Genomic DNA, 22,284 nt, shown 5'->3' with positions numbered 1-22,284 from the left:
TTTTGCACGCGCATTTTTCTCCCCCCCCCCCGTCTTTGCCGGTTCCGACGTTCTGCCTGGTGGGAATGTCAGAAGGAGGGTTTGCAGGTAAAACAACACTTGCGCGGGACTCTTGGATAGGGAGGTAATAAGTCCAGGACGCTAAGCGGGACTGGGGGTGATTTCCCGTCGTCTTTGTTCTGGTGTGATGGGTCAACGTTGGAGAAGGCGGCTATCTTGTCCTTTGCTTATTGAAAAGCTCTGCTGGAAATATTCAGTGCGGGGAATAAATAGCTCCTTCGCTGATATTTAAGACTTGGGATTTTCAATTTTCAACTTGCTTATCTTGTTCCCCTCCCCGATTTAAAACCGGAATCTCTTAACAAGGAATCTAATAAGCCTTGGGTTCTTCTTTTGAAAAGATGGAGGTCTTTAAAGAGCAAACCCCTTGTAAGACAAGAGAAAATCAAATGTATAATCTCCTTGGACGTTAAAGCAATAGCAATAGCAGTTAGACTTATATACCGCTTCATAGGGCTTTCAGCCCTCTCTAAGCGGTTTTACAGAGTCAGCATATCGCCCCCAACAACAATCCGGGTCCTCATTTCACCCACCTCGGAAGGATGGAAGGCTGAGGGAGGGAGGAGGGAGGGAGGAGGGAAGGAAGGAAGGAAGGAAGAGCAATAGCACTTAGATTTATATACCACTCCATAGTGTTTTTATAGACCTCTCTAAGCGGTTTACAGAGTCAGCATATCACCCCCAACAACAATCCAGGTCCTCATTTCACCCACCTCGGAAGGATGGAAGGCTGAGGGAGGGAGGAGGGAGGGAAGGAAGGAAGGAAGGAAGGAAGGAAGGAAGAGCAATAGCACTTAGATTTATATACCACTCCATAGTGTTTTTATAGACCTCTCTAAGCGGTTTACAGAGTCAGCGTATCACCCCCAACAACAATCCGGGTCCTCATTTCACCCACCTCGGAAGGATGGAAGGCTGAGGGAGGGAGGAGGGAGGGAAGGAAGGAAGGAAGGAAGGAAGAGCAATAGCACTTAGATTTATATACCACTCCATAGTGTTTTTATAGACCTCTCTAAGCGGTTTACAGAGTCAGCATATCACCCCCAACAACAATCCAGGTCCTCATTTCACCCACCTCGGAAGGATGGAAGGCTGAGGGAGGGAGGAGGGAGGGAGGAGGGAAGGAAGGAAGGAAGGAAGGAAGAGCAATAGCACTTAGATTTATATACCACTCCATAGTGTTTTTATAGACCTCTCTAAGCGGTTTACAGAGTCAGCGTATCACCCCCAACAACAATCCGGGTCCTCATTTCACCCACCTCGGAAGGATGGAAGGCTGAGGGAGGGAGGAGGGAGGGAAGGAAGGAAGGAAGGAAGGAAGAGCAATAGCACTTAGATTTATATACCACTCCATAGTGTTTTTATAGACCTCTCTAAGCGGTTTACAGAGTCAGCGTATCACCCCCAACAACAATCCGGGTCCTCATTTCACCCACCTCGGAAGGATGGAAGGCTGAGGGAGGGAGGAGGGAGGGAAGGAAGGAAGGAAGGAAGGAAGGAAGGAAGAGCAATAGCACTTAGATTTATATACCACTCCATAGTGTTTTTATAGACCTCTCTAAGCGGTTTACAGAGTCAGCGTATCACCCCCAACAACAATCCGGGTCCTCATTTCACCCACCTCGGAAGGATGGAAGGCTGAGGGAGGGAGGAGGGAGGGAAGGAAGGAAGGAAGGAAGGAAGAGCAATAGCACTTAGATTTATATACCACTCCATAGTGTTTTTATAGACCTCTCTAAGCGGTTTACAGAGTCAGCATATCACCCCCAACAACAATCCAGGTCCTCATTTCACCCACCTCGGAAGGATGGAAGGCTGAGGGAGGGAGGAGGGAGGGAGGAGGGAAGGAAGGAAGGAAGGAAGGAAGAGCAATAGCACTTAGATTTATATACCACTCCATAGTGTTTTTATAGACCTCTCTAAGCGGTTTACAGAGTCAGCATATCACCCCCAACAACAATCCAGGTCCTCATTTCACCCACCTCGGAAGGATGGAAGGCTGAGGGAGGGAGGAGGGAGGGAAGGAAGGAAGGAAGGAAGGAAGGAAGGAAGGAAGGAAGGAAGAGCAATAGCACTTAGATTTATATACCACTCCATAGTGTTTTTATAGACCTCTCTAAGCGGTTTACAGAGTCAGCGTATCACCCCCAACAACAATCCAGGTCCTCATTTCACCCACCTCGGAAGGATGGAAGGCTGAGGGAGGGAGGAGGGAGGGAAGGAAGGAAGGAAGGAAGGAAGGAAGGAAGAGCAATAGCACTTAGATTTATATACCACTCCATAGTGTTTTTATAGACCTCTCTAAGCAGTTTACAGAGTCAGCATATCACCCCCAACAACAATCCAGGTCCTCATTTCACCCACCTCGGAAGGCTGGAAGGCTGAGGGAGGGAGGAGGGAAGGAAGGAAGGAAGGAAGGAAGAGCAATAGCACTTAGATTTATATACCACTCCATAGTGTTTTTATAGACCTCTCTAAGCGGTTTACAGAGTCAGCATATCACCCCCAACAACAATCCGGGTCCTCATTTTACCCACCTCGGAAGGATGGAAGGCTGAGGGAGGGAGGAGGGAAGGAAGGAAGGAAGGAAGGAAGGAAGGAAGGAAGAGCAATAGCACTTAGATTTATATACCACTCCATAGTGTTTTTATAGACCTCTCTAAGCGGTTTACAGAGTCAGCGTATCACCCCCAACAACAATCCGGGTCCTCATTTCACCCACCTCGGAAGGATGGAAGGCTGAGTCAACCCTGAGCCGGTGAGATTTGAACCGCAGAACTGCAGATAGCAGTCAGCTGAAGTAGCCTGCAGTGCTGCATTTAACCACTGAGCCACCTCGGCTCTAAAGCCAAGAATTGTCTCCTGGAGTTACCGAAAAGTATTAAAAAGATATGCATGAACTAAACAATAGGTGAACAAGAGATTTCCTGAATTAAAACGAATAAGGGTAATACAATTCTGTGCGCAGACTTCAGCATGCTGGCTCAGAAACAAATTCCAAAGAGATAAGCAGGATCCGTCTCCTAGTTAATATTTTTTAAGGGTTGCAAAATCTAAGAGGGTCCCCTTATGAATTAATATTTACGTTTGATGGTGGTTGAGTCTTTGCTTAAGAACCTGCAGGAGGGTATTATTGCCAATGCTAGCCGCGCCGTGTGAAAGATTATATGTGGATTTGTAGACTAAGGATAAAGGACCAAAGATCATAGTTGAGTAGCAGATACGCGTTTTCAAACATGCAGTGGATACAAGTCTGAATAAATGGTGTTTAGGTTAGGAATAATCATCTACCGATTTCAAAATAAACTTACGTGATTAGTAATAATTGATACATCAATAGCACGAGCCCTTAGACTATATACTGCTTCATAGTGCTTTACGGCATTTTCTAAGGGTTTAGAGGGTCCTGAGTATAGCAATAGCAATAGCAGTTAGACTTATATACCGCTTCATAGGGCTTTCAGCCCTCTCTAAGCGGTTTACAGAGTCAGCATATTGCCCCCAACAACAATCCGGGTCCTCATTTCACCCACCTCGGAAGGATGGAAGGCTGAGTCAACCTTGAGCCGGTGAGATTTGAACCGCCGAACTGCAGAACTGCAGTCAGCTGAAGTGGCCTGCAGTACTGCACTCTAACCACTGCGCCACCTCGGCTCTATGTTGGAGTATTGCCTCCAACAACCTGGGTCCTCATTTTACTGATCTCGGAAAGATGGAAAGCTGAGTCAGCCTTAGTTTAAGGCCAGATTCGAACTACTGGCAGTCGGCAGAATTAGCCTGCAAGACTGCATTCTAATCACTGTGCCGTCACAGCTCAACAATAATTTAGACGATATTATCTGAATATGTTTAAGTTCTCAGAGGCAGAGATTTTTTTAGTTTAATTTTTCTCCAAAACATCGAGTGGTAACCTTCACACTAAGTAAACGAATGTGTAGGGGACTCAATGACTGCTGTTAAAATATTGCAATGTGCAATATTTTCAATGTGCAACTCTTTTCACCACCTGCTGCTAACGTGCCTAGCTCTTCCCTTATCCTAAGGCAAAGAAATGTGACCAAACCGTTTTCTCCTGCCTCCTCTTCTTCTCCTAGCTGGGTAATGTCTTTCCATTCCGGGCGTGGGTGCCCCCGAGGCCGAGGAGGAGCTACTGTCCGGTCTTCGTCACAAACCTTTCGCCCCCAAAACTTGAGGCAGCTACATCCTCAGCAGACTTCGATGCAGTATCAGTATGATCAGCAACCTGCAACCACCTCCATCTATGTGAACCCCCCAACTCCAAACTACGCCCCTCCTAGGCCAGATTTTGTCCCGTATCCCCCACCAATCCCCCCTTCGCCTCAAGGTTCGATCACCCAATGTCCCCCCCGGCCTCCTTTTTCGGGCCCTCAAATGAGGCAGACCTTCCCACTCCCTCCTTGTTTCCCCCCAGCTCCTCCCCCTGTCCCGAATCCTAGTAACCCTCCCGTTCTGGCCAATGCAGCTGGACAAAACACCTTCCCGTACATGATGCCCCCTCCATCCATACCGCATCCGTTGCCTCCACCGGTGATGCCTCAACAGGTAAATTACCAGCCCGCGTATTCTCCAGGGTTCTCCCAGCAGACCTTCTCGCCTCCTAACTTTAGTAACTACCAACACAGTGCAAACTCTTACCAGAGCAACAGTGGTAGCGCTAGTAGTGGTGGCAGCACCAGCGGTAACTTCCGGCATCCAAGTGAATACCTGGTAGAAAAATCTCAGACCGACCGGAGGTCTCCAGAGCGGAGCAAATATTACGACGAGCATCGCCACCGGGATCACTGCCACGGACACGGGGATCGGCATCGTTCCACTAATCATGGGGACCGGCGGGACCGTGGGAGGAGCCCAGATCGCCGGCGTGCAGAAAGTAGTCGTCATAAATCGGATTATGTCAGAGGAAGAACCCCGCCCCGCCATCGGAGTTACGAATGGTACAGGTAATCTGGATTAGCTGTTCTTCTCAGCTAATCTGCCTTGCTTTTTATTAGGACTCACGTGGTAGTTCTACTAGTTGTGTGAAACCACAGGTAGCCTTCGACTTACAACAATTCATTTAGGGACTGTTCAAAGTTACGATACAGACTTATGACCATTTTTCACACTTACGACTCTTGCAGGACCCCCCCATGGACATGTGATCAAAATTCAGACTCTTGGCAAGTGACTCATATTTATGACGGTTGCAGTGTTCTGAGGGTCATGTGATCACCTGCCAAGCAGAGTCGGTGGGGAAGCCAGATTCACTTAACAACCAATTTACTAGCTTAAGAACTGCAGTGATTCACTTAGCAACCGTGACAAGGAAGGAAGGTTGTAAAATGGGGCAAAATTCACTTAACAAATGTCATGCTTAGCAACATAAATTTAGAGCTCAACTGTGGTTGTAAGACGAGGACTACCTGCGGTTCAGACTTTGTAGTTTACAGAATAATGACTTTCTAATTGGTGCCTTTTTTGAACCCCACGGATATCTGGGTACATATAAGTTTGCATTTGTTGGTGGGTTAGGGGTCCAAGGGTCTTGTAACTTGACAGCTTTAAGACTTGCGTGCTTCAAATGCCAGAGTTTCTGAGCCAACATTTTGGTTGCTAAGCAAGAGCGTTGTTAAGTGAGTTTCACCACATTTTACAAGTTGGCCATGCCCACCCAGTCACATGACTGCCAAGCCACTCCCCACTCAGTCACATGGCTGGCAAGCCACTCCCACTCGGTCACATGGCTGGCAAGCCACTCCCACTCGGTCACATGGTCAGCAAGCCACTCCCACAAAGCAGGCCACACCTACAGAAGAGGTTCTCAAAAAATTTGAAACCCACCATTGCACTGCGCTCACTATAGTCTGGTTTTTTTGTTCAAATCCTGGTTGGAAACGTCTGAGTAAAAACTAGGTAACGTTAAGGAAGAAAAGCTTAAGGTTTCTAATAGATGTTACACCGTAAGCAACATGGGAAGAAGCGATGGTTTGCCTTGCACTGTGGAGCTTTTAGCTTGGCAAGCTATTCACTTATTGTTTTATTATTTATTTATTGGTACGATTTATAGGCCGCCCAATCCCGGAGGACTCCGGGCGGCTTACAACAAGGGAAGGAATAATAAAAAGAAAATTAAAAATAAAAATAAAAAACAAGTTAAAATCAACACGCATACATTCGTTACGATGGGGGCTGGACCTCAACAGTGAGGTCAACAGCCCCAGGCCTGCCGGAACAGCCAGGTTTTAACAGCTTTTCTGAAGGCCATGAGAGTGGGTAAGGTCCGGATTTCTGGGGGTAGTTCGTTCCAAAGGGTCGGAGCAGCCACAGAGAAGGCTCTCCTCCGGGGAGCTGCCAGCCGACATTGTCTGGCTGACGGCATCTGAAGGGAGGCCCAATCTGTGGGATCTTACCGGCCATTGGGAGGAGTGTGGCAGTAGGCGGTCTCGCAGGTATGCTGGCCTAAGCCATGTAGGGCTTTAAAGGTGATAACCAACACCTTGAATTGCGTCCGGAGACCAATTGGAAGCCAGTGCAGCTCGTGGAGGACAGGTGTAACGTGGGTGTACCTAGGTACACCCAATATCGCTCGCGCGGCCGCATTCTGGACTAGCTGCAGTCTCCGAACACTTTTCAAGGGTAGCCCACTTCTGGTTCTTGCCATGTATTTTGGGACCTGAATGTTTCTACGCACTGAGAATTGTATTTATTTTTAACATCCTTAAAGGGAGCATCAAAGGGACAGGCACAGGCACCGAGAGAGTCGACGGTCGCCATCTACGGAAAAGTCCTATCGGAAAGACCAGAAAAGAACAGGAAGGTAAGAAGTTTGACTCTTTTAAGAGCTGTAGCCAGTTCTCATTTAACAACCACAACTGAGCTTGGGATTTTGGTCGTAAGCTGTCATGGTTAAGTGACTCACTGCATGATCTAATTTGATATGAGCCGAGGTGGCGCAGTGGTTAGAGTGCAGTACTGCAGCCACTTCAGCTGACTGTTATCTGCAGTTCGGCAGTTCGAATCTCACTGGCTCAGGGTTGACTCAGCCTTCCATCCTTCCGAGGTGGGTAAAATGAGGACCCGGATTGTTGTTGGGGGCAATATGCTGACTCTGTAAACCGCTTAGAGAGGGCTGAAAGCCCTATGAAGCGGTATATAAGTCTAACTGCTATTGCTATTGCTATTTTCTTATTTTTTTTTTATGATGGTCATAAATTCACCCATTGTGGTTGTTAAGCAAGTTACATGATTGTTAAATGAACCAGATGGCTGTTAAGCAAATCTGTTTTTTCTGAATGGGCTTTCTTTTTTTTTTGGCCAGAATTTGGAAACTGGCAAAAAAACACCACAAATCGTAGGGTCACAGGATCATAGAGCACTGGAACTAATTGTAAATGCGAGCTGGTTGTCAAGCACTTGAAATGCGATCATGTGACTGTGTGGGGATGGAAGTCAAAACTTTAAGAACAGATTGTAGGTACTGTGTATGTAGTAGGCCTTGGCTTATAATTGGGGCCAGAATTCCCGTTGCACCTGGCTTCACAATCTTTTTGCCATTGTTGTTAGCAATAGCAATAGCAGTTAGACTTATATACCGCTTCATAGGGCTTTGAGCCCTCTCTAAGTGGTTTACAGAGTCAGCATATTGCCCCCAACAACAATCTGGGTCCTCATTTTACCCACCTCGGAAGGATGGAAGGCTGAGTCAACCTTGAGCTGGTGAGATTTGAACTGCCGAACTGCAGTCAGCTGAAGTAGCCTGCAGTGCTGCATTTAACCACTGCGCCACCTTGGCTCTTATGGCTATCTTTTTTATGAGGCACTAATGCATTTACATGTGAACTGGAGTTAGTTTTGCTATTAAATGTGAACTTTTTAAAAACTTCCTTCCCTTCTTGCACAGTCGATCTCCCAGCCAGGACCGAAAGAGACCCCGTTGGGAAGAAGACAGGGACCGGTGGTCAGAAAATGCCAATCGAGAGAAAAGCTACACCTCCATCAAGGACAAAGAGCCAGAAGAGGCGACAGGTGAAAAGAACGAGGAAGAAGATGAGGATCTGTTGAAGCCAGTGTGGGTTCGTTGTACCCATTCAGAAAGCTACTATTCGAATGATCCCATGGATCAAGTGGTATGTATTCCAAGGAATTTTGGCAACCAATTACTAGGTTTATAAATATATGAAGTTAATATATGAAGTTTATAAATATATGTACCCATTCAGAAAGCTACTATTCGAATGATCCCATGGATCAAGTGGTATGTATTCCAAGGAATTTTGGCAACCAATTACTAGGTTTATAAATATATGAAGTTAATATATGAAGTTTATAAATATATGTACCCATTCAGAAAGCTACTATTCGAATGATCCCATGGATCAAGTGGTATGTATTCCAAGGAATTCTGGCAACCAATTACTAGGTTTATAAATATATAAAGTTTACTTCACATAACTAATTTTAGTTAATTTTAGGATCCAATCAATATAGATATTTCTTTCCTCCTCTGAATTGCCGAATAAAATATAATATGGTTTGTTCATGGAATGACCATTCAGTCTGCCGTGATCTTAGAACTCTCACCAAGAAAAGAGTATGGATTGGAATATAAGACAAGCAAATGATATACTGCCAGAAAAAGCAGAAATATTCTTCAGTGCCCTTAATAAAGGATTTGGAAGTTCAAATATATTGAACTGCCCAAGAAAAGCTGGATTATTCTGAGTATCATATCCCCATTTGTTCTGGTTTAAACCAACATGAGATTAGCTAATTTAAAACCTTCCCTTTAAAATCTTTAAAAAAATTATAACTTTCCATTCTGTAATGTGTATGTTCCCTTAATATTAATGTTTTAAAAATATTCTTTGCGAGGGCAGGGCTGACGTTGCGAAGATACGATGTGCGATCTTGGAGCTCCAGGATCACCGTTGATATCTGTGCCGCTGGATGGTCCTTTTGGACCTAAACCGTCCCATAGAGATGGTGATAGAGAAGGGCACATCCTGCCGATTCCAGGGACACCGCAAAGTCCCTGGTAGATCCAAGAGAAGCCCTTTTTTCCAGCCACAGAGAAGCAGCCATTGAAGCTGCTGAAAGTTGGGACAGCTCCAGAACGGAAGCAAAGCGGGAGAGAAATTGTGTCGAATTGGTGAGATAAATTTTATTAGAGAAGAAAACACCTAAAAAGATCAAAAGTGAAGTTAAAATTGAAGACAGAAGAGGTTAAGCGGCGAGATTAAGCCTGAGTCAAACTTAGTGTGTTATTTTTTTTCATTTTAATCCTTTTATTGATAGAATTTTTACAAACACTTCTTACTTTTTAAACCGGACTGTTTTTTTTTCTTCTTCTGCTATTTTTCCTTTTTTAATACCTATCGATTAAAACTTTTTTTTCTTTTTTCTTTTTCAATGCTCTATTGCATTTTCTCTCTAAGAACTTTTCTTTTTCTCCTTAAGCCTGGAATATAAAGAGGGGAGTAAAAGTAGAAGAAAAGAAGTAACACTGCCACTTGGAGGCTTGGAAACATAGTTTTTCTTTTCTTTCTTTGAATATTTGATCTACATTTCAAGGTCTTTGAGTTTGTTTATTGAAAATGATAGCGGGAGGATCACGGATTGTTTATACAGGTTCTCCTCTGGGGTACTATCAGTAACTGGACTGGAGTGAAAAGAAAGCCTTGACTTGAAAGAGAGAAGATTGCAGTGAATTTGTTTGGAACTTAATAAAAAAGCTTTATTCTATATAGTGGCAGTGTTTACTATCTGGAGGAATGTTGCAGCACAAAAAAGAAAAGGAAATGACATTACAGATGATTATGCAAGCAATTCAAAAAATACAAGAACAGAAAGCATTGAAAAGAGAATGGAGAATATTGAACAAAGAGCAGAAAAAATAGATGAAAAAATTGAGAATACTTATCAAATGATGATGAAATATGAGGACAGATTTCAAAAAATTGAACAAAAGATGAACAAAAAGATAAGAAAAATGGTGATATTGACAGCAGATTGAGTGTGGATGGAAAAGACAAGAGTGGAATATTGGAATGGGAGATTGACAGATTAGAATGTTACCAAGAAAGCAATTAGAACACAAATACTACAAATGGCAGGAGATATAAGATTGCACTACTATTGGAAGGATACAGGATGATGTAATGAAATGCTATAATAAAAATTAAGTTAAACTTAGTTAAACTTAGAATAATACGCATAAATGAAGTAATAATAGTTATAGTCAAATCAATGATTAACAATGATGATAATGTAATATATATTACATTGATAATATGAAATTTTATATAAATTGTAAGTGAGGACTCTGGGGAGGACGCACAAAAGTTTTGTAACCAAAGATAAACAATTTCATGTAGACTACAATATAAAGAAGTAACATTATTGAATGGTTTTAGGATGATGTAATGAAACACCATAATATAATTTTATTCTAAATTTAGAATATTTCACATAAAAGGAAGTAATAATAGTTTAAATGTTTAATAATGATAACAATTTTATACATATATATATTAGATTGATGAAATGAGATTCTATATAAATTGTAAGTGAAGACTACGATGAGGAATATTGGACTAAATTCCACATCTGGTTGGGAAAAAAATGAGAAAATACCAATGCAGGAGGAAGTTATTCATAAAATAATGGAATGTGCTGAAATGAGTTAATTGACCTTTGAAATTAGAGACAAGAAGATAAACAATTTTATAAGATGTGGGATTTATTTTATCAATGGTTAGATTTTAAAAAATGGAAATGAAAGATACTAGAGAATGTTGTTAATACAAGAATAATAGAATGATACTGAATGTAACATAAAGATATATTATTATTGAATAGATTGAAGATAAATGTAATGAATATAATATCATAATATAAATGAACCCAATATTTAGTATATCTCGTTTAAAATGAAGGAATAATAGTGATAGTCAAACAAATGAGGTATAATGATAATAATGTATACAAACATATTCGATTTGATATTATGTGATTCATATAAATTGCAAGTGATGACTATGGAAAGAATGCACAAAAACTTTGTAACCAATTGACACACTGTACGTAATAGAAGATGGTTTTATGTTTTGTTTTATGTCTTGTTTGTCTATGTCTAAAAATAAAAACTTTATATTTATATATATATATATATAAATATATATTTAAATATATATATATTTAAAGTCACAACCCCTGGTATGACCAAATATGGGAGGAAGTTCACTGCTTCCATTCTCTGTCCATCGGCTCGTCATAAGAGACCATCCAGACAGAAACCCAATATTTTTACTGTTGCCTTTGTTACAGCACAAATACAACATATATATATGCATACACACACACAAACAATATTCTTTGCAACCTAATGGTACCAGTTATTTATGGTATGTACATGCATAATCCAGACTCTCTTACTGGTAGTCCTCATTTAACAACCACAATTGATTCCACCATAATAGTCACTAAGTGACATGATTGTTATTTGAAGAGAGAGGGAGAGAGGGAGGGAGGGAGAGACAGAGACAGAGACTGACTTGTGAAAATTGCTGACTGTTGCCATGTTATTTAGCTAAAGTTCTCCCATGCAACAATGCCAGTGTTACTCTGCCATGTGTTGTTCTCAGGTGCAGAACCTTTGGCATAAATGCATTGATTGGAGAAAATAGTTCCCTAGTGAGGCAGTTGCTAAATGAGGACTACTTGTGATTGGGAATGTTACGTATCTTAAATTAGAGTTTATATTATCTAGTGGAAGTCATTAAGGATCTCTGGTATTTCTATGCATACCAAGTAAATAAGATAGGGCAGGTGCATGGCTATAAAATTGTAGTTTTGAGCCCAGAAGCGTCTAGAATAATAAAAAAATAATAATACGCAGCTGTATCATATATTGGATTCCAATGTCAGTTATTAGAAAGGATCTTTTTTTTTCCATAGCAAGGAGGTGGTTGGAGAAAAGGCTTAAATAAAACTGTTTCATCTTCAGTAATATATAATGACTCTGGTATTCAATAGTATGCTGATAAGCAACTCTGAAAGCAGACTTTAATTTATCTCTGTAAAAGATCAATATTCTTTATCAAAATGTAGTTTTTAAAGCTTGAGGTTACAATTAAAAGCCTCATCAGAGTTTAAAATCTCCACATTGATTCTTTTTGTAAAATTGATTTAATGTTAACCTTTTAATTATAATTTTGCACTTGATCTGTGTACCATTTTTGTGAACTGCTTTCAACATCACTTTTAGGAGAAATTTGGGATATCACTTTAAACAATGCATGGTTGTTTGTTTTTTTTAGGTTTGGGGATATATAAACTAGGGATATGCATAAAATAAAAATACCCAGCCCAGTGTCTTCCCCATTGTGTTCCTACTTACTGTCTTATAATCTCCTCCTCTCATTCTTTCTGCTCTGTGAGCAAGGATGCAAAGGGGTCAGGCACAGGAGGCTTACTTTATTTCACTTTTTAATTATTTCATAATTTTTATCCTGCTTCCATTGGTTTTATGAATAAAAATGTTAGTTAGCAGTTAGTTAGCAGTTAGACTTATGTACCGCTTCATAGGGCTTTCAGCCCTCTCTAAGCGGTTTACAGAGTCAGCATATTGCCCCCAACAACAATCCGGGTCCTCATTTCACCCACCTCGGAAGGATGGAAGGCTGAGTCAACCTTGAGCCGGTGAGATTTGAACAGCTGAACTGCAGAACTGCAGTCAGCTGAAGTGGCCTGCAGTACTGCACCCCAACCACTGCGCCACCTCGGCTGTGGTGGCGAACATTTACAATACTGCCTCTTCCTCCTATTTTCCCCACAGTAACAATTCTGTGAGGTGAATTGGGCTGAGAGAGAATGACTGGTATAAGTCACCCAGCCAGCTTTCATACCTACGGTGGGACTAGAACTCATACTTCCCTGGCTTCTAATTTCTTCTCCCCCTTGCAGAGAGGAGGGAAACACAAGAGCGTAAGCAAGCATACAACGTGCAACACAGGTCAAAAGTAATGTGGTGGCAATGGGAGCCTTAAGCATGCTCAGCTAAAAGCTGGTGTGTTCCCCATTGTGTGCCTTGTTACTCTCGTGTAATCCCTTTTTCTCCAATTTCTCTGCAAAGGAGAGGGCGGGGGGAAAAGAAATCAGGGCAATTAGTATTGTGCGTAATGGTGAACACATGACTGGGGACCATGTAACTGAGGAATAGCACCATTATAATTTTGAATGCTTTCGGAAAGAAGCAGTTGGTAAGTGGGGGCTTCCAGGATTATTGCACCCTGTTCCCCTGAAAATAAGCCCAATTGGCCTTTTGAGTTCATGCACTAAAATAAGCCCTCCCCAAAAATAAGCCCTCCCCCAAAATATTGCAACACAGCAGCAGCTATGAGGTGACCACTCTCACCATCTCCTGCACCTCAAAAATAATAAGACCTCCCCGAAAATAAGGCCAAGCGTCTTATTTCGGGGGTCAAAAGAAAATAAGACCCTGTCTTATTTTTGGAGAAAACACAGTATGCAGTCATGAAAGGCATTTTTGGATCAGGAAATCCTGCAGTCCTACCCATCAGTTATTGCCTTACTATAAATAGGATTTTATGATTATGTCACAAAAGAACAATTTACACTCGAATTGCTTGCTGTTTACAATTTGGAAATATATTTTGCTGCTGTGCATGTTTATCTGGGAGGCACAGAACCACAGAGGGCAGATGGCCCTCTCATGTCCATCTGTATGGAGTAGAACATTTTTCCACATTTTTATCACTCTGTGTTAGTGATCAATGCTGGGGTGGATGTTAAGTATTGCTCTGGGGTGGAATATCTGTGTTTACATGGCAACACGGATAAAAAATTATTTGCATGAGGAGAGATTGTTGTTTAAATAGCTAGATTGCTTTCGGCAGATGCGTATCCTCTCAAAAGAGCTGTAACTTTTCTGTTTTCCCATGGTTTCATTTGCAAGGGGGATTCTACGGTGGTGGGAACGAGCCGGCTCAGAGATTTGTATGAAAAATTTGAAGAAGAGCTAGGAAAACGTCAGGCTAAGGCCAAAGCTGCCAGGCCTCCGTGGGAGCCACCGAAAACCAAACTGGATGAAGACGTAGGTGAGTGTCTTCATGGGCAAGACCTATATGTTGCAAGAAGATACTTTTCACTTTCTTGAAGGGGTAACCAAATTCAGCTTTCTTGAAGGCCTTGAACCCTGCATTCAGTTCAGTTCAGTTCTACCTTTTCCTCTGTTGTGGGAAGCTGGGATAAGATAAGAAAGGCTATCATGCCATCATCATCATCATCTCTGAAGATGTTTTGCTTCTTAGATGAGAAGCGAAATGTCTTCAAAGAAAAGTCCTCTTGAAAAAGCACCTTTGGGACAATCGTGACCTTGGATGATTGAGAACCTCCATAGGCAACACCATCATCTTTATTCATTCATTTTAATTCTTTCCCACGAGAGACCCTATGCTAGGAGCCGCATGTGGCTCTTTCATCTCTCTGCTGTGGCTCCCTGTCTCCGGTAAGCGCCACAATTTTGAGAGGAGCTTCCGGTGTGGGGGAGAAACACGGCACGCCAGAATGAGAACCTATGGCAAGGAGCGGGTTTTCTGGCCAGCTCCATAATTGATGGGGCTTTCGGTTAGGACAGGTAGGAGGAAAAGGATGCGGCAGTAGGAGGAGAATCTATGGTGGGGGAACCAGTTGGCTCCAGAATTGAATGGGGGGCTTCTGGTTAGGACCTTTGTGGCTCTTTGAGTGTATAAGGTTGCCTACCCCTGCCCTGTGGCATTGTGATCAGGAGGTTGTGGCAGATTTTTTGAACGCAAGGAGGTGTCATATTTTGAAGATCTTTGACTTTTTAATCTATTAAGATTTACTTTCTTTCTGGAAGTCATTTTTGGAGGCCCAAGTGCCAATGAAAGGCAGAATCAGAGCCAATAATGAACAGACTTTGCAACTTGGAAATTAAGTTTTTTTCTTTCTTTTTATGTCTCCTCGTGTTTAAGTGTGGGGGCCACAGATTTCTATTCCCATTTTTAACATTGGAGTTGCAGACATGAGCAACCGACTCCAAAGTCTTATTAGTTGCAGTAGTAAAAACATCCTTTACTACAGATTTATATCAGAGAATAATTCTTTTCATTTACATTTTGATAACATTTTTATAGTGAATCTTTTAGCTTTTCAGAAAAGTTAAATATAAAACTCCAACAATTAGATTCAACTTCTCACTTACTAATCCAGTTAGTAGAATTTATAAAATAGTCTTTTAGATGGATAATTATCTCTTCTAATTGCAGTTCTTTCTGAATTTTTTTTCCTTAGTTAAATTGATAAAAAAGGTGACTGTATGATTCATACTGTTTTTAACAGAGTCATTAAAACCAATTTTAATCCCACATCAACGTTCTGGTTTATCATTCCAACTATAACTTTTTCATTTCCTTTCATCCATTCCATTCATCCCATTCACTACACGTCAAAGGAAGTTTTATGAAATCCTGGATGCAAGGAATAAGTGATACTGAACCAGGAGCAAATGTGAATGAATCTTATGATGATCTGTCTATTTTAAGTGAGGCTACCAAAAATGAAGAAAGTATAGTTTAATTCTGATTTATTTTTGATACGCTGCGGCTAGAACTTTGGAGCGGTGTCTGTTTCATTTAATGGAAGCCTGTTCAACGTCTGCGTGAAACTGTTGGGTGAGATCATCTGCCAGTTTGGGGTTTAGTATCATCAATATGCTGATGATACTCAATTATATTCTTTTTATCTGATCTGGCCAAGATGTGCAGTCAAAGTCCTATCTCAGGATCTGGAGTCTAGAGGGGAAAAAAAACTTCAACTTAATCCTATCCAACTGAGTGGCTGTGGTTATTTGAGCCTCCATAACCAGAATTTCTTGGAATTTTAGCTGCACTTCCCAATTCAAGAATGGTGCGTAATTCTTAGATCAGTGTTTCTCAACCTTGGGGAGTTGAAGTCCTGTGGACCTCAACTCCCCAAGGTTGAGAAACACTGTCTTAGATTCATAGCTCCTGTTGGAAGAATAGGTGGTAACGATGACGAGAAAGGCCTTTGCATAATTCTATCTTCTGTGTTGGTTGAGCGAGATCAGAATCCTGTAAGACTCATGTCCTCATCGCAACATGGCTCAACTATTGCAGCATGCTCTACGTGGCGTTCCCGTGAAGGCCATGGAAGTTTCAACTGATTCAGAATGTAATGGTGCGGACATGTAACACCTCTGCTTTATAGCAGTAAGTATACACCGCTTCAAAGTGCAGCCCTCTTTAAGTGGTTTAAAGAGTCAGCATATTGCCCCCAACAACAACCTGGGTCCTCATTTTACCCACCTTGGAAGGATGGAAGGCTGAGTCAACCCTGAGCCTGGTGGGATTTGAACTGCCGAATTGCAGTCAGCCAGGAGTCAGCAGAAATGGCCTGCAGTACTGCATTCTAACCACTGCGCCACCACGACTCATTTATGAGATTCACTGGTTGCTGGTAGGCTTCTGGGTGCAATTCAAGGTTCTAGAGAGACTACATGGCCCTACGTGGCATTATCCTGAGGTTCCAGTTATCTCCCATGGTTTCTGCCCAATTGGTAAAAGATGGTAGGGTTGCCACCCTTAACAATGTGTGCGTTCTCTGTCACACAATGAAATCCTTCCTGAGAACTGTGGTGATTGTCCCAACAACCCTTGTGGTTGCCTTGATCTAGGAAGGATGGGACCTTCTTACTGGATCAACCTTTGAGTGATCATATGAGACACCTTGGTTATTCCTGTCTTATTGTGCATTTCATTTTTTTTTTCTTTTAATGACAGTTTCCCAGCTCCATCCGAGTCAGGGGCAGTCAAAGTTAGTAAACAAATAAAAAGGTAGTGGGTGAGTTGTGTTGATTTGAAGAAAGCCCTTATTGATGGCGCAGTGGTTAGAGTGCACTACTGCAGGCTACTTCAGCTGACTGCAGTTCTGCAGTTCGGCTGTTCAAATCTCACCGGCTCAAGGTTGACTCAGCCTTCCATCCTTCCGAGGTGGGTAAAATGAGGACCCGGATTGTTGTTGGGGGCGATATGCTGACTCTGTAAACCGCTTAGAGAGGGCTGAAAGCCCCATGAAGCGGTATATAAGTCTAACTGCTACTGCTATGCTCAGAGCCGAGGTGGCGCAGTGGTTAAATGCAGCACTGCAGGCCATTTCAGCTGACTGCAGTTCTGCAGTTCGGCTGTTCAAATCTCACCGGCTCAGGGTTGACTCAGCCTTCCATCCTTCCGAGGTGGGTAAAATGAGGACCCGGATTGTTGTTGGGGGCGATATGCTGACTCTGTAAACCGCTTAGAGAGGGCTGAAAGCCCTATGAAGCGGTATATAAGTCTAACTCCTATTGCTATTGCTATTGATTGCCTATTCAGTGTCTCTCCACCTCTGGAACGAAAGGCCATTGGTCGACCTCTGGCTCACGTAAGACTTCCAAGGACACACAGAGGGAGGCAGTTTCCTTCATCTCCTCTTTTGTTTTGTCTCTCTCGATGACTTCAGGGAGCTCCAGTGATTCCGAATGTGACTCGGAAGAGGACAGCTGTTCCAGCAGTTCCGACTCGGAGGTTTTCGATGTCATTGCTGAAATTAAGCGGAAGAAGGCCCATCCGGATCGCCTGCACGAAGAGCTGTGGTACAACGATCCCGGACAGGTACGGCTCCACTCGAGGAAAGAAGGAGCAGAAGGCTGTTCCCCAGGCCGTTATGAGCGAGATTTATTTTGCTACGTTGGTTTCAGCCCCTCCAAGCTTTTATTTATTTATTTATTTATTTATTTATTTATCTATCTATCTATCTATCTATCTATCTATCTATCTATCTATCTATCTATCTACCTATCTATCTATCTATCTATTTATCTATCTATTTATTTATTTATTTATTGCTTAGCTGGCTCTGTACTCGACTTATGGTAGTTCATTTAGCGACCGTTTGAATTTATAATGGCACTGGGGGGAAAAAAAGCCTACGACCATTTTTCACACTTAACAACTATTTCAGCACCCCCATGATGACGTGATCAAATTTCAGACACCCGGCAGCTGACTCATATTTATGACCGTTACAGTGTCCTGAGGTCACGCAGTTCTCTTTTGCGACCTTCTGACAAGCAAAAGCAACAGGGAAGCTAGATTCACTTAACAACATTGCTACTGACATCTGCGGTGATTCACAAGTCGTAAAATGGAGCAAAACATACTTAACAAATGTTCTCACTTAGTGTTAGAAATGTTGGGCTCTCTTGTGGTCGTAAGTTGAGGACTACCTGTACTTAACTGTGGGCATAGAGGAGAATTGTCTCACTTATCAAGATGAGGCAGTATTAAGAATTTCTGGTTCTGCTGGCCTGATAAATTGACCACTCGGGTACAAAATCAGCCTTGGCTCCTTCATTGAAAGGAAGATGATTTGCTTGTTCGTTTATTTAAATAATTTCCTGCCTTTTTTCTTTCAGTGAATAATAAGCAAACAATCTGCCTTTCCGTAAAGCAAATAGACTTCCAATCATCTTCCTAGGAATCGGGACTCTTTAGTGGGGCTTCTTCAGAGAAAATTTGCAGCTTCCCTTGCCGTCTTCCCTGTTGTCTTTGCTCGTGGGAATCACGTGGCTGTTGTTTGCTGTGATGTACTTGTGAACTGGGCCTTTGAGTTCCCGAATTGTGATCATGGAGATCCTGTAACTGCCACAACTTTTAGTCCAGCCGTAAGTACCCTCGTTCAGCGCTGTTGTAATTTTGAACAGTCGCTGAATCATGGTCGTAACTGGAGGACTATCTAGGACAGGGGTGTCAAACTCAATGCCTACGGGTTTCATCTGGCCCGCAGGGTGCTTAGATCTGGCCCGCGGGCCTGCCCTGGAAACAGTGAAGGACCAATCCACAGTGCCTCTGCCAATGAAAATGGAGCTCGGGTGGGCATTAGCGGCCCTCCCAGGCTCCATTTTCAGGTGTGACGGCCTCCTGCAACCTTCCGCCAGTGAAAATGGAGCATGGGAGGGGCTCCAGTTTCACTGGCAGAGGGTTGCAGGAGGCCATCGCACCCGAAAACGGAGCCTCGAGTGATGTCGAGCTGGCCACGCCCACGCTGGCGACGCCCCCTTGCCCCCAAGGTCAAACAACCCTGCTGAGGACCTCAGTGAAACCGAGTTTGACACCCCTGATCTAGAATTAGAAATTAAGCCCAAGGAACCAAAGAGGTTCAAGTGTTAGACATGATCGCCAACGGAAAACCTGAGAGTGGCAGATGTCAAAGATGAAGAGATCAAAAAAGTTTTTACAACAATTCAGTGTTCAATTCAGTAGTTTTCAGGAGTATTTCGGCCTATGTTCTTTTTTCCCTATGCTCATTTTCCATTCATTTTGTTGGGAGGTCAACCATCCAAGTTCACAGACCCCTAAAATTTAAAATGGACCCCCAAATTTCAAAATCCTTACTTTACAAGAACAAAATCGAAACTGAAATGTAGCATCTTTTTGGCCAATGTGCATGTTTACTTACAACTGATGCCCAGTTGTTTACAGATTAAAAGTATGACCGCAGTGACTTCCTCCTCTAGTTCCTTTTTTTTTTCTGTTAATTTTGTTTCTCCCATTTTTGTTTTCTTATATTTTCAAACCCCCAACCCCCAAATTGGTCATTAAATCTAAATGGGACTTCTCAATTTAAATGAAACTGAATGGCCTTGGCTTCTCTAAAAGCAAATTATGTAGAACAAGTCTGTTTATCTTAAAATCCCAAGATGGTTAACGCTGTGCTAATCTGGAGAAGACAATGGTTGCCGTCAAACAAGAGCTAATAAGTAAATTGTGCTAACTATCATTTTTCATTGGGTTGCATCCATGTATCAAAGCATCTCGACGTATTGTATATTGCTTTCCTTTAATTTAAAACAAACACATCGTAGGATGGAAAGCACTTAAAATTGTTGGCTTTTGTGTCCTAAACTCAGCTTTGCAAATAATAGGGCTGCAGTCTGTGGACGTAAATTTCGAAAGATCAGCCATATTGAGGAGAAATCATAGGTTTACTTACTCCTCTGATATAAAAGAAGCAATTTGGAGCATCTTACCACTCCCCCACCCCTTTCCATTCTGAGAGCATCTTCTGAATTACTCTTGACACCTTGAGTAAGACTTGAAGTACGGCATTCAATAGACCGAGTTTAATTTTGAACACTATTATTTTGTTATAATTTTGCCTATGTTCTTATAGGGTTGAAGGAAATTGAAATATGTCCAGAGAACAAATACTAAACTGTATCCCAAAACACTAGCTTCCACCGATGTTTTTATAAGAATCATATGCTTCTTGAGCTATCTTTTTCTTTCCATAATAGTGTTCCTTTGTGGACCATTAAGCTATTGTTCGCAGAAACTTCAAATGTGCTACAGTGCTCCCTCCCTCACCCCCATCTATCTATCTATCTATCTATCTATCTATCTATCTATCTATCTATCTATCTATGCAGGTCTTGGCGTATTCGGGTCTTTTCCTGTGTAAGATTGAGAGTATCTTGGCAACGTTTCGACGAGGTCCCACTCGCCCTCTTCAGGCTGGTGCCTTCGGCTTTGTGCTTGTGCAAGCAAAGCGTGATCAGAGCTGCCATCCCAGCATGGCTTTTTTGGCAGCTTCCAAACTGAGTCTTCGGGAGTCGTCGCTCTGGGCGTATGCTCTATGGTTGTGGGCTGGCTGTCGGCAGAGCGTACAACCATAGAGCGTGTGTCAAGAGTGACCACTGCCAGAAGACTCGGTTTGGAAGCCGCAGAAAAAACCATGCTGGGATGGCGGTGGCAGCGGAAGTGCCCTGGCTCTGCAGGGAGAGCTAAGCCAGGGCATTGTGAGGCTGGGAGGTGCGAGAGCGGAACAGCTGCTCGCGCAACCCCCCTCTCCAGTCGTGCAGAGTGCCATTCACTGGCATTTTGAAGGCACCAAGCCGCGGGAGTTGGGTGGCGGCGAACAGGCGCTCACGCGGCTTGGCAATACCCCTAGGTTAGTGAATGGCGCTGTGCCCGGCTGGAAAGGAGGTTTGCCGGGTGGCTGCTCGTGAGCGTGGTCGCTTCATGGCTGTTGTGTTGCGCTGCTGAGACAGCACAACACAGCCATGCGCCCCTGAGGCTGTGCCCGGCTCTTTGGGAGCCCGCCTGCAAGAGAGCAGCCGCCTGGTAACCCCAAAACAATAAGCCCTCCCCTCATATCAAGGCCCAAGCCATATTTTGTGTGTAAAAAGAAAATAAGACCCTGTCTTATTTTCGGAGGGACACGGTATGTATTGAATACTGTTGTAAGTCATGCTGGACATTAAGAGAGTCACTATGTGGCATGCCTCATTTTATAATCGTTTTTGTAGTGGTCTTTAACTGAATTATCCCAGTCATTAAGTGAATGCTGTGGTTGTTAAGCACCTTTTACCAGTAAGAACCATCATACAGAATGATCACATGGCTGCAAAAGTCACATGACAGCAGAAGGTGGTCAATGTAGGCCAGTTGCCAAGTACCCAAATGCGACCATGTGACCATGGGGTGAGGGGCAGCCACTGAAACTTCAAAACCAGGTTGTAAGTAGTTCTCGGACACATCCATCATAACTGAGATTGCCAAATGACGGGCTGTAAGTCGAAGACTGCAGTAGTTAAAAAGATCTATGATCCTTGGATATTTGCCCACTCTCTTTAAATACTCCCCGTTTCTATTCCTCTTTTCTATTCCTCTTTTCTATTCCTCTTTTCTATTCCTAAAGTCTCTATTCCTAAAAATATCACTTTAACCCCCCTTTTTTTTCTTTTAAAACAGATGAACGACGGGCCTCTTTGCAAATGTAGTGCCAAAGCCAGGAGAACAGGGATCAGACATGGAATCTATCCTGGAGAAGAGGTGATTGGATTTTAGTTCCCTAATGGGGAGAGTTGCTTAAGGACGTGGCTGACCACGGGCAGATCTGGCAGACTGGACTCAAGGGAGGGTTTGTTTCCTATGGAGCATTTCCGACCATTGGCCAAATTCATTGAGAGTCGGACGGCATACGAGTCCTAATAAATTATTATTTTCAGGGGCTGCTGGAATCTTCCAGCTGTATTTGTAAGGCTGTAGCTAGAAGGAGAACAACTGGCAACCTGTGTGAAGAAAATATACCCAGCTGGGAATGATAGGCTGGTTCAGTCTTGATTAG

At 42.9% G+C, this 22,284-nt stretch overlaps 1 protein-coding gene across 4 annotated transcripts in view; it reads left to right on the top strand.

Annotated features, from left to right (window-relative positions):
- Positions 1-26: 26 nt before the first annotated feature.
- The window catches only part of DROSHA (drosha ribonuclease III), a 116,309-nt gene continuing 94,051 nt past the window's right edge, over positions 27-22,284 (top strand). For 2 of the 4 annotated variants that reach the window (XM_032222611.1, XM_032222609.1), the window contains exons 1-7: positions 27-87; positions 4,155-5,021; positions 6,785-6,877; positions 7,961-8,186; positions 14,036-14,177; positions 17,617-17,768; positions 21,909-21,989. In XM_032222611.1, the coding sequence (XP_032078502.1) occupies positions 4,162-5,021; positions 6,785-6,877; positions 7,961-8,186; positions 14,036-14,177; positions 17,617-17,768; positions 21,909-21,989 (1,554 nt within the window). In that variant the 5' untranslated portion in view covers positions 27-87; positions 4,155-4,161. Of the gene's footprint in view, positions 88-4,154; positions 5,022-6,784; positions 6,878-7,960; positions 8,187-8,376; positions 8,443-14,035; positions 14,178-17,616; positions 17,769-21,908; positions 21,990-22,284 lie in introns of those variants that run through there. The other 2 variants (XM_032222610.1, XM_032222612.1) reach the window with 2 other exon arrangements.

The sequence above is a fragment of the Thamnophis elegans genome, chromosome 8 (genome assembly GCF_009769535.1).
Source record: "Thamnophis elegans isolate rThaEle1 chromosome 8, rThaEle1.pri, whole genome shotgun sequence".
NCBI lineage: Eukaryota > Metazoa > Chordata > Lepidosauria > Squamata > Colubridae > Thamnophis > Thamnophis elegans.
The sequence above is the reverse complement of the archived record's forward strand: the minus strand, read 5'-3'. Positions and strand labels throughout refer to the sequence as shown.